The 13251-nt window shown below is 42.7% G+C and overlaps 1 protein-coding gene across 4 annotated transcripts in view; it reads right to left on the minus strand.

Moving 5' to 3' along the window:
- MYOF (myoferlin) overlaps positions 1–13251 on the minus strand; it is a 172140-nt gene that overhangs the window by 98024 nt on the left and 60865 nt on the right. For all 4 annotated transcript variants that reach the window (XM_047762378.1, XM_047762376.1, XM_047762377.1 and 1 more), the window contains exons 8-15: positions 10269–10331; positions 10136–10186; positions 8964–8994; positions 8099–8214; positions 7046–7172; positions 5255–5358; positions 2990–3058; positions 2843–2886 (exon numbers count right to left, since the gene is read on the minus strand). In XM_047762378.1, the coding sequence (XP_047618334.1) occupies positions 2843–2886; positions 2990–3058; positions 5255–5358; positions 7046–7172; positions 8099–8214; positions 8964–8994; positions 10136–10186; positions 10269–10331 (605 nt within the window). The remainder of the gene's footprint in view (positions 1–2842; positions 2887–2989; positions 3059–5254; positions 5359–7045; positions 7173–8098; positions 8215–8963; positions 8995–10135; positions 10187–10268; positions 10332–13251) is intronic.

Raw genomic sequence — 13251 nt, forward strand, 5'->3', positions numbered from 1 at the left:
AAATAGTTTTTCACAGAGATCAGGGAATTTGCCTGTGGCCATGCTCCAAACCACTGTCGTTAAGACGAGCTGCCCCTCTGGCCACACAGCCCCAGACTCCTGGGTGGCTGATCCCACATCCATTGGAAGCTCGGGGAAGACCACTCCAGATCTGGCCAAGACCTTTGTGTCCAGACCCCGCACCCAGTTCTCAAATACTGTTGTAACAACGATGGTGACAGCAATAGTAACAACGATAACTGGGGGAAATACCATTTCCTGATCCTCTGTGAGCCTGCAGGGTGCCAGACACCTTATCTGCATCCTCACTGGACCCTCACTATTATGACTCTGTTTCAGGAAGGAAGAAAGCAAGAGGCAGAGAGGTCCAGGGACATTTCCAAGGTCACCAGGCTAAGCCAGCCTGCTGACTCCAGATCTGACCCAAATACAGCAGGAGGTGGATACTCTTATTATTCTACCGTTTACACAGGGCTCAGAGAGGCGAAGTGACTTGTCCAAGGTCACACAGCTGGCAAGCAGCGTAAGTGGGACTGAAACCCATGACCAGTCTGTCTTCAGTCATGGTCTGAAGGCACCCATCTTCACCCCAAACAGCTGGGTGCAAAACAGCTTGGCATTGTCTCCACCATCTCTGTATCACTCAGGAAATAATGAGGTATTGATCCTTACTTTTGAGGTAAACTGAGGACTAGAGATACAGTAATAATCAATAAGCATTCACAGTCATGGCACTTCCTAAGGCTGAGTTCTTCACAATGAAAATAAATAAATAAATACCACTGTGATAAAATGAGTGGATCAATTACAGCCACATTATATGATGAGTGCAGAGAAAAATCACATTACATAAAGTGTGTATCTTATTTTATCATGTTCAGACTAATTACTATGGTGGTTTAACAACCACAGTGGGCTATTTACAAGGGTCCTTCACAGGGAAAAAAAATTCCCTTTCAATTAAATTTAAGTATTTATTGAGTATCTACTATGGAATAGATGCAATTTTTTCTGACTTCAATTGCTTGCCCAGAACCTAAATCTTGTCTATGTGGTTCTGAGCAAGCAATTGAATACAAATACAAATTTGTGTACCTTTCCATGAGTATATTAAAGAGTCAGTCAGCCTAACTCATGCAATGGTCTCTGGCTGGGCACACAGGAGGTATAAAAACAAAGTTTATATTAATCACATCCTTCGTTTAATTCTTTCTCATCTTTACTCCATCTAGTGGCATACCCACTCTAAAGGTTAGAACCCCATGAGAGGGAGGAAAGATTCATTTAGTATTGTGAGAAAGTTGTACTATAGTATAATATTATATATTACGGTAATATTATATATGTTATATAATACACATTATATAGTACAATAATATTAGGTTATAGAAAGCGACTAATTAAGAGTATGCATGAGAAAAAAATGATTATTTATGGGTATTGGGCCACATGCATGGGGCTTGCATCCTTCTTGTCCATTCAGAAGGATCTAGACTACATTTAAAGAATCCTTCACTTGCCCTCAGTTGTGAGAATACCCTATGAGGTATGTAACTGAAGATCTGGAGCCAAGAATTCTCCAGTTAAACAGGATGTCTCTGCACATCCTAATCTACTATTGCTTTGGAGAGGGCAGACTAAGTTGGGAAAAAACTTGCATTTGCAATGACCACAGGCAACCAGGATGGCCAAGCAGCAATTGGCCCACTGCAGAGTCTGCAGGCCAGGGTGGTCCCCTGAGCTATGAAGGGCTCAAACCCACACCCCTGAGGGTAACTGAGGCCCCTGGAGCACCTTCAGAGTGTCACCTGAGAGTCCCTTAAAACAAGCTCACACTCACTGGAAGGCGTTTTTTGTCCTCAGGCTCCTTCCTGGCCCTCGATGAACTATGACATGGTCACTGAACAAAATAAAGCCCATGCCTCTCCTCCCAAAATGCCTTGTTGCCATAGTGCCAAGGGGGTACTAACATGAAAGTCAAATATATTGGGCCAAAGGAAAAACTAGGGCCCAAAAGGATGAGGATCCAACTGGGTCTCTAACAATCTGGGTGACTGTAAGTCAGTCACCCAATCTCTCTAAGCTTCAGTGTCTTCATCTGTGAAATGAACTAATAATAGTCTTTAGTCCATAGGGTTACTCTAAGGACTAAATGAAATAATGTAGGGAAGGCGAAAAGCACGGCACCTGGCACTCAGTAGTGCTCAAGACAAAGTAGCTAACAACACGATAAACACTGATGATGATGCTGAAGATGATCGTGAAGGTATTTGCCACCTCCACTCTCAGGGAGCTAAGGGCTGCCAACTGAATGCCCCATCCAGCTAGAACATACCCAGGAATGGCCTCATTATGGCCGATCATTGCTAGGAGATTGGTCTAGTACAAATGCCATCAGAACCTGTCAATGAGATTTTTTTTTTCCTTTCAATCAGACAGGGAGCTCTGTCCACCTTCCCTGCTAACAATATCACAGACTAGCTCTCAGTCTGGGGATTCTTCTCAGGAGATAGTTTACTCCATTTCTGAAGTCTATTTTGGACAGACTAATGGTATGTAAAGGCTTGATTTCTTATCTTGGGGTATGTTCAGATCATTTTCCTTCCTTTTGTTTATGAAAATTTGAACCAAGATGTCCAAAACTTTTCTGCAGAAACCACTATTATTATTTTTAAAGAAAATACTTAATTCCAAGAGCAGTTTATCCCTTCCCTCTGGAAGAAAAGCAAATGTCCTGAAAAGTAAGTGTTAGACCATCTAAAGTATGTTCCTCAATATCCAAATGTTTGATTCTTTAATTTAATTCTCTAATTAATTTGACATAAGTCCCCTTTTAACTCACCAGTCATATATTGTTAGTTTTATTTTTTCACACACCGAAGGAAACTGTTAAAAAGAGAGAGAAAAAAAAAGTAGTTACTTCTCAATTCATTCAGTAACTATGAGAGTAAGTATTTTTACTTTTTTCTACAAGAAAAGAAAGTCAAACCTTGATTTGAAGATTAACGACTTGGTTCCACTCAGGGTTTGCATTTTTCTCGATTATATTTGTGCAAACCTGTAAAATCATCAAAACAAAAAACAGCAGGTTTTGAAATTTCTAATTTTGAAAAGTTTATAATATATGCATACTGGATTATGACTCTAGCAGTTCACTTGTAAATTGCATACTTAATAATCTTGTAAAAGTTGACTTTTCTTGATTACAATTTGGTAAAATATGACATGGGTTTAATTTTGATCTTTGCTCTGTTTCTATGCACTCAAAGTTAGTTTTCAATTGCCAGATTACTAGCATTGGATTAGTGTCATGAGACAAGGTTAGTATTGAGTGAGCACTTGTTACATACTGTCTAACAGACATCTCTTCACTAACATGTCCAAACAGATCTTTTGATCCTGTCCCCCGGCCCTTCTCCTTGCTCCCCTAACCGGCTCCTGTCTTTCCACTGCTGTTCAAAAGGATATTCAGGCTTGAGCCAAAGTCAGCCACAACACCCCCTTCCCTTCACGTGCCATTAGTCAATGCTAACACCCCTATTTTCATCTGATCTTCCCCCAGACACCTGAGGTTGGCACCCATCTGGATCCCCATTTCCTCCCCTGCTTCCCTACTTTCATGTCACTCTCTGTGTAGCATCTTCAGTCAGCTCACCAAGTTTACTGAGAATAAAATCCAGATTCCTACTCTGCCTCATAAAGCCCTACCTGCTCCCCTCACCCACCTCTTGGACTTCATCTCTCGGTTTCCTCCCTTGCTCACTCCAGCCGAGCCGTGCATTCTTGCATTCTTTCACTGTAAATGTACCTCTTCCTTGCAGCCTTTACATCAGCTCTTCCTTCTGTCCAGAAGCCTCTGCTCACTGCCAACCCCCATATCTCTGCATCATGCAGGCCTCTATTCAAGTGTCACTTCCTCAACGGTGTCCAACTTGATAAGCTAGCTGGATACCAATCCACTGGCACCAATCACTTCTTACGCCCTGCTTTATTTTCTGCATAGTCCTTAGCACGAAATGAAATTATTCAACTTCTTATTTGCTTGTTTATTGATGTTTCTTCTGTTACAAAGTAAGCTCCACGAGTGCAAAGACTGTCTCACTCACTCCTTTATCCTCAACACGTGGGACACTATCTGACATTTAGTAGGCTCACAACAGTTACTTCTAGAATTGATTAACCTTTTCAACAATCCTACAAGACTATCATTATCCTTATACAGTGCAGGAAACGGAGACTCTGGGGTTAAATAATTTTCCATAACTGCCCATGGAATGGGGTGAAGTCTGAATTTAAATCGGGCCCCATTTACCTCCAGAATGGAAGGCTTTTCTATCACCCGCTACTGACTCTCCTAGGAAATAAAGCAGTCCAAATCTCACTTTCACAAATAAATGGCTCAAATACATAGAAGACGCTACTTCCTTGTGCCTACAACTATCTGTGGTACACTGTTATTTTACTGTGGAATCCACTCTCTAATCTTCCACCATCTCTGTAGGTAAAAGTGGTAGTTACAGGACTTCCTACACCAAGAGTCCCCAGCTTTTTTCAGGGGACTGGGATAGGGTTCCCCTGTCTGATCCTCCAGTTTCAGCAGGTTGTTGGAGCATGGGTGGTGAGGAACGTGATAGGAGTGGGCAGCTGGGAACTGGGGGGGCTATCTGCTCCCCCATTTACCAGGGGTTACTCTTGTTAGCTGGCAATCTTGCCTAGGAGTTAAGATAATACTTGGACCTGGGAAATAATTCAAGTAACTCAGTGGTAGCTTTCAAAAGACCAATTTTTTTTCTTTTCTTTTTAGGGCCGCACCCATGGCATATGGAAGTTCCCAGGCTAGGGGTCAAATCTGAGCTGTAGTGACTGGCCTACACCACAGCCACAGCAATGTGGGATCCAAGCCACCTCTGCAACCTACACCACAGCTCACGGCAACGCCAAATCCTTAACCTCCCGAGCGAGGCCAGGGATTGAAACTGTGTCCTCATGGTTGCTAGATTCGTTTCCGCTGAGCCACAGTGGGAACTCCCAAAAGGCCAACTTTTCTAATTTGAGTCCTACATACTTTCCACTCCAAAAATAGACCTCTGGAGAAGTCTGGCATGTTGAGACTCAGATAGTCTGTGTTGCTACACAATGCTCAGCTCATCGGGGGGCTGCTTGAACAAAGAATACGCAGGAAATTACTCCAAAGACGGTGCAGTGGTGTAAATGTATGTTTCTAGAGGTATCTGCATTTCAATCACATACAAACCTTTTTTCCAGCAAAGGAAACTTCTACAAAAGGATCCACTAGGTTTTTCTTATCTGCAGTGCCTCCAAATATTTCCTTCACTGTCTGCGAGAAGGCATCATCCACTGGAAAGCAACATGTCACATAGCAGAAATTAAATCTGACTCCCTTAAAAGAACAGAAATCACTTGGCAAAATTAAAAATTTTCTCCTGCATGAATAGTTGCAACAAGAATCGTTTTCAACAGTGGCAAGCACCAGGGGCACTGGATTTCAGAAATCCTTTTTGTCTCAGTTGAGAGAAAGAGAAAACATGTTCTCTCCACAAAACCTTAAAATCAATGAGTAACTTGACAAATCAATCAATAAATTATTGTGTTGAGAATCAATACTTTATTGAGGAAAAAGGTAGTATAAAGAAAGTCCTTCCAAATAGGGCAAGAGGCAATTCAAAACGCAGGCCGAAGAGTTCCCAGGTGGCACAGCAGATTCAGGATCCAGCATGGTCACTACTGTGGCTTGGGTTTGATCCCTGGCCCAGGTACCTGGGCATGCCACAGGTGTGGCCAAAAAAACCCACAAAAACCAAAACCAAAACAAACAAACTCAGGTCTAGTTTTGATTTGGAAAAGATTCTTTAGGTCAACATATAGACTTAGTCTGACTTTCCCAGAGAAATTCAAGATTTGACATAACCACGAATAGCATGTTTAACCGACTACAAATAGCAGACCTCCGTTTCAACACTTAAAAGTAAACAGAGTCAGTTGAACAGGCCCAAGTACGCAGTACAATGTGAGGTTTAATTTAATTATTTCATTTCAGATACTTCTGAGGGAAAGATAGTCTAGGGAGCATTACAGGGTGTTCAACAAGGGAGTGGGTGTTCCCAGGAAAGAAGCAAATCTTGAAGAGCTCCTTGTGGATGCTGCCTCTTGGGGACTGGGAGAGGGGTCCTGCGTCCCAGGGCCTAACAGAAAGCAGGTAAGCTAGGTCAGGAAGACAGGATATAGCGTCCTCAAGCAAGGACAGAGGAGTGACTAGACTAGCCTCTGTGCATAGAATCACTCTAAGTAATTCTCTTAAATGCACTCAATCTCTTAATACAGTAGTGACAGAGTTCTAATTATTAGCACTTAACCACCCTTTGCTCAGCCTTTTTTGTTTGTTTGTTTTTTGTTTTTTAGGGCCATACCCATGGCATATGGAAGTTTCCAGGTTAGAGGTAAAATCAGAGCTGCAGCTATTGGCCTATGCCACAGCCACAGAAACTCGGGATCTGAGCAGTATCTGCAACCTACACCACAGCTCATCATTAATGCTGGATACTAAACCCACTGAGTGAGGCCAGGGATCGAACCCACATCCTCATGGATACTGGTCAGGTTCGTTACTGCTAAGCCACAACAGGACCTCCTGCTCAGCCATTTTTAATAATCCAATAGCAAACACATTTATTTGCTTATAAAATGTCACGCTTTCATTTGGGATGAAAGGAGTTAGCAGTGCTGACTGCTGACCTCTTTGGTATTCTCTAGAATAAGAGGAAGATATGGAACCCTGAAGACTCAAGGGATGGAGCAGAATGGGCCACAAGCTCCATAAGGACCACTATCAGTGACCAATAGGCTACCCAAGAGCCTGCCTAGGTAGCTTTCAATGGGGCCAGAATGAATGAAATTAACTCCATGCAGTCCTTTAAGAAGAAAGACATGTGGCGGGGAGCACCATTCACTATTTGGAGTATGATTTTAACACATCTAGTCATGCAGATAACTGACAACCCTGGGGCAGGATTAAATCCATACGTACTCTGGGGGATATCCTCTGCTCGGTAGATCTTCAGCAAGAAGGTCACCCACCGGAGGGCAATGCCAGCCGGGAGTAACAGGTTACTTTCCACGTCATCACTGTCATTATCGCGATCTTGTTTCTCAGGCTATTTGGGGGACACATGGTAACAAATTGTACACATAGAAAAGCAGCACATGTAAGAAGCCAAATGGATACTTGAAAAAGAAAACCAATCAGAACTGTTTCCATTAGGATTTCCTGTGTTTTAGGCTGAAGAATTCAGCACCAGTTAATTCAATCTCAAAACTGCTCTATAAAATTAATGCTCATATGTTTTTCTGACCAGTACACTACAAGAAAATAATGTGTCCTGTTGTAATAAGAGCACTAAATAGCAGATAGAGCGAGAGTTCCTCAAGTTCTCATTTCTTTCTGGCCACTGGTTTGCCCCCCAGTTTTCTGGAATAACAACTGTCCCTTTTGGCAGCAATGCCTGATTCTGCGAGTGAGCCATGCTCTATGGATGAAGTGAGGCAGGAAGTCTTAAAAACACATGTAGGAGTTCCCGTCGTGGCGCAGTGGTTAACAAATCCGACTAGGAGCCATGAGGTTGCGGGTTCGGTCCCTGCCCTTGCTCAGTGGGTTCACGATCCGGCGTTGCCATGAGCTGTGGTGTAGGTTGCAGACGCGGCTCGGATCCCGCGTTGCTGTGGCTCTGGCTAGGCCGGTGGCTACAGCTCCGATTCGACCCCTAGCCTGGGAACCTCAATATGCCGAGGGAGCGGCCCAAGAAATGGCAAAAAGCAAAAAAATAAAAGAAAAATAAAAGAAAAAACACATGTAAATTTACTGAATGAAAAACCTACTCATAGATACCAGGAGGGAGCCTAAGGGAACTAGGTTAGTAATTCTGTTGGAAAGAAAACAACAGCTTCTGAAAAACTGAGGAACTAGGGGGTTGGGTTACTGACTGGAAGGATTCACAACTATTGGTGCCCACTTGCCTAACTCTTGGTCCTCTTTTTTGGTAAGAAAAAAACCAAATGTAAAGGTAGAGAATTTGGGGCTCACGGGAGGCTCATCTCCAGTTCCCAGGACGAACATGCTGACTTTCATGTAACCTTTGGCACCCGAGCTGGTATCTTCTGGGTCATTGAGAAGAAGCCATTTTCTCATGACAGCATGACCTAAAATAAGGTGTAAGAGGACAGGGACACTCTAAAGAGAAGCTGACAGGTCTGTGATTTCAGCTGTAAAATAAATAAGCATTTCCTCCAATGTGTCTTCATGACATGCCAAATTGCCCAGATGAGACTCTATATTAAGTCCGCTGTTTTGCACCAACTCCCCACCCACATCCTGTCCTGGTGTGCCTCAAACAAGACTCTCTAAGAGCTAATAACTTTTACATTTAATTTTATCTTATTTTATTTGCTTTTTAGAGCCGAATCTGTGACATATGGAAGTTCCCAGGTTAGTTGAATCAGAGCTGCAGCCGCTGGCCTATGCCACAGCCAATCAATGTCAACGCAGGATCCGAGCTGCGTCTGCGACCTACACCATAGGTCACGGCAATGCCGGCGCCAGATCCCTGACCAACTGAGCGAGGCCAGGGTTGAACCCTCATCCTCATGGATACTAGTCAGATTCGTTTCTACTGGGCCACAATGGGAACTCCCAATTAACTGATTTTATAATTCAGCTTTGATAAGATCAAAATATCCTCACAGAACAGAAAAGTTACCTGCTAGTGACTGTTTAGGATGATCATCTTAGATTAAAAAAAAAAAAAAAGACACTCAGGCTAAGCTACTATTATAGTTCCCACCAAGCATCCTTTCCTCTTCTGAATCAAGAAAAAAAATGTTTTTGATTCCTTGATCCCCCAAATTTCTTGATTCCCAGAAATTCACATTCACACAAGGATATCACTTACCAGGTTCATCATAAACAAATCCGACATCAATCTGGGAAAAAATAATTTAAAGCACTTCAAACAGATTTTAAAATCAGTTAAGTCACTTCTAGAAACCATCCTTATTACCACATTTAAAAATAAGGCATTTGACTAGGCAATGTCTTTGAGACCCAACATTTCTGTCTTACCCTCTTTGAAGACCCAATGCCTTGCCTGACGTGTGACACAAAGAAGGCCCTCGATCCATCATTTTGCATGAATGAGCCAGTCTTAGAGCTGGATGGGACATGGTGACAAATGTGTCCTGGTTTGTTTGGGACTTTTCTAGCAGCACAGAAAGTCTCACATTCAGAGGTTCCCCTCAGTACCAGGCAAACCTGGACTTTGGTCCCCCAATAGGAAGTCACCTATGCAGTACTCTCCTCCCTTCTCCAACTAATGCTAATGCTAATATAACCATTGACCAGGTACTCCAATGTGCCACGGGCTGTGCAAGTGCTTTACACACTCTCGCCTAGTCTTCGCAATGACCCCACTACAGGAAAAAAAATGAAGGGTCAGAGAGGTTGACATATGGCTAGCTGGTGGCAGTGAGGGTATGAATACCGGTCTAGCTGACCCAGATCAACTTTTAGAACTTCAAGAAGTAGCTCATTCCATGTAGAACTGCTAAGAAGGCATCCACCAGTATCTGTCATTAATTCCAGTGTGAGTTACTAAGAAAAGCACCTTGATTCTCTTCTCTGGCTTGCCTTTCATACTCCAGATATACAACAACTGGCTTTGTAGATAGAGCTATGAGTCACTGAAAAGTGGAGCTGGTATTGGGTTTCTTGCCAGAGTCAAGCCCCCTTCCCTTTGTAGCTGCGTATTGGCTTCCATCCACAGTAGGAACTCTGGGAAGGGCCCGGATATGGCAGCTTCCTGGCATCGTGCTTTAAGGCACTAAGTGCTATACTTCAAAGGTGACTTGACCCAGGTCGAGGACACTCAACTGGTCTCTAGCCTCTGGGGTATTCATATCCTGCTATCGTCTCAGCCTTTAGCAAGGATCACAGCATCAATGCCTTACACGTAACCTTAACACATCACCAAGATGGGCATCCTGAGACCTGGCCAGGAATCAGATCTTCAATACGAAAGTGCCCATCTTTGATGTGCACTGAATGAAACAGACAGTTGATACCCACCTTAAATTCTCCCATCAGACAATCTGCCCGCAAAGAATGGGAATTATAAACCTGGAAGAAAGGAGAACAGTGAAAAGATTATCGCTTCATCTGGCAATGAAATCTACCTTCCAACCCGTGCCCAACCCGTTACCCGAATGCTGATGATCTCATCCATCAATTCAGAAGGAGTCAGGTGGACATTGTAGAAAAACAGCTGTTGAAACAAAAGAGAAAAATGTTTGAATGTCAGCTGGAGTCGACTAAGGTTTAGTGGGGTCTGATGCTACAATTTGGGGGGCTTTCCTAAAAAACACCAGACAATCCCAAATTAGGCGTGACTATTTGAACCCATTGTAGGACCTTGGAAAAGGCCCCAAAATTTAAATGTCATGAAAAAAGGGAAAAGTGTTAAAAAACAACTATAGGGTTTATTTAACTAAATAAAATTGTATATTTGAGATCAGATATCTAGTAACTGACTAAAGATCTAAGGTTTTTTCATGTCTTAGGACTTGCATGATCTGGAAAGTTGAAGCTCTCTACCATTTTTAATGCTATCATTTCTATCCAGTGACTCTAATTTTGTTCTTTTAAACAAAACACCTTTAAAGCCAACTCTTCCCGTTAGATAATGGCAGTGCCTCAGCAGGGTCGCTATGGACCACATTTTAACTCATTGTAACAGCTAAATTTAAGAAGGTTGATTCTTAGAAAATAAAATGGGGGGAGTTCCTGCTGTGACCAAGTGGGTTAAAGGATCCTGCTGTAGCTTGGATTCAATCCCTGGCCCAGGAACTTCCACATGCCATGGGTGCGAGTGGAGTGAGGAAAGAAAGAGAAAGGAAGGAAGGAAGGGAGGGAGGGAGGAAAAAAGAAGAAAGAAAATTGAGTATACCATAAATCTAAAGTTTTAGATGTCAGTAAACTTTAATCTTAAGAGAGAAAGATGGAGCATTTATTTATTTGGCTGCACCCATGGCATGTAGAAATTCCTGAGCCAGAGATCAAACCTGAGCCACAGCAGTGACAATACTGTCTCCTTAACCTTCTGAGCCACCAGGGAACTCCTGAGCATTTATTTAAACTGAGACTTTTTTCTATCACTTTTTTTTTGTCTTTTTGTCTTTTCTAAGGCCGCTTCTGTGGCACATGGAGGTTCCCAGGCTAGGGGTCGAATCGGAGCTGTACCCACTGGCCTATTCCAGAGCCACAGCAATGCCAGATCTGAGCCACGTCTGCTCCACAGCTCACAGCAACGCAGATCCTTAACCCACTGAGCAAGGCCAGGAATCGAACCTGCAACCTCATAGTTCCTAGTCGGATTCGTTAACCACTGAACCACAACAGGAACTCCTCTCCCACTTTTTAACTAGAAATATTTCAAGTTTACAGAAAAAAAAAAATTGAAAGATGGCAAATAAACACTCTTTTTCACTTACATTGGCCAATTGTTACCATTTTGGGACATTGGCTTTTGGCTTTCTCTCTCTCTATCTTTCTTTTAACTGAGCTATATGGAAGACGGTTCTAGATAACATAACACTTAATGCCTGAAAAATACATTCGCACATATCTCCTAAGAGCAAGCACATCTTTCTATATAATCACAATACTATTACCACACTCAAGAAATTTAACATAGGAGTTCCCATTGTGGCTCAGCAGGTTATAAACCTGACTAGTATCCATGAGGACACAGGTTCAATCCCTGGCCTCGCTCACTGGGTTAAGGACCCAGTGTTGCCATGGCTGTGGCACAGGCCAGCAGCTGTAGCTCTGATTCGACCCCTAGCCTGGGAACTTCCATATGCTGCACATGCGGCCCTAAAAAGGAAAAAAAGAAATTCAACAAATAAGTCAATTTTCAAAATTCTACAGTTGTCCTGAGAAAATTATTCTTAGATTTTCTTTTTTCAAATCTAGGATCCACTTCAGATCTTACATTGTATTCACTTGTTGCTTCCTTTTATTTAGAACAGTACTCCCAGCTTAATTTTGTTTATTTCCATCAAGACCAGTTGCTTTGAGGAATCTCACAATCTGGGTTTGCGTCAGTGTTTCCTCACTGTTAGATCCAAGTTGACTACTGGACAAGAAATGACACAGGTGATGCTGAGTACTTCCATTATCTCACATCAGGTCACACATGTCCATTCGTCCCACTATCGGTGATACTAAGTTTAATCACTTGGTTAAGAAGATATGAGCAAACTAGGGATTTTTTTAGTAAAATCTTTCTGTTGATTATGAATTGTTCTGTTTAGAGGCTCAGTTATTTGAGTCTTCCCTTTTGCCAAGAAATCGAATCTCAAAAGAATTCAATAAAATAGAAAATTCTGAGATGGAGATTCCTATCGGTCTTCTCAGAGGGTAGCTGGATAGATATTTGTCCTGCGTTATAAATGCACTGACAGGTCCTATGCCTTAGGCATCAAGTCATCCCGTATCTGTATCTCGTGCTCTGGGCAATCCAGTCTCGCCCTCCAACATGACCCTTTCCTAGCCTTTCCCAAAGTCCACTTCCAGTGCCCCATCTCTGTATGCCCCCACCTCTCCTGTTAGCTTTAAAAAAGTTTTTTTATTAAAGTATAGTTGATTTACGATGTTCTGTCAATTTCTGCTACACAGCAAAGTGACCCAGTTTATACACACACACACACACACACACACACACACACACACATTCTTTTTCTCATATCATCTTCCATATATTCTATCCCAAGTGATTGGATGTAGCTCCCTGTGCTATACAGCAGGACCTCATTTTCCAGTCAGCTTTGACACTACTTCCCTGGGCTGTCATTGGCGACTGATCTAAGGAGAAGTTACAGACGGGAAGAAGATGGGGCCTCTAAAAGGTGGTGGCCAGTTTGAACAAAGGGAAAGAAACAGGAACATCACACAAAAAAACCCAGCTCCTTGTGTGAATAGAGGTCAGAAAACAGAACCAACACCAGAGCCAGGGCTGGGATGACAAGCTGTAAGGAACACAGATGAACTGTGAGAGGAAACTGCAGTAGGAAAGGCCTGGGCTCAGAGAACAGAGCATGAGGCCTGGGAATGCTCAGAAATGCATCTCCTCACAGAGGAAGACTGGTCTATGAGAAAGTGCCCAAACTTATCATTTCTCTTCA

The sequence above is a fragment of the Phacochoerus africanus genome, chromosome 15 (genome assembly GCF_016906955.1).
Source record: "Phacochoerus africanus isolate WHEZ1 chromosome 15, ROS_Pafr_v1, whole genome shotgun sequence".
Lineage (NCBI taxonomy): Eukaryota > Metazoa > Chordata > Mammalia > Artiodactyla > Suidae > Phacochoerus > Phacochoerus africanus.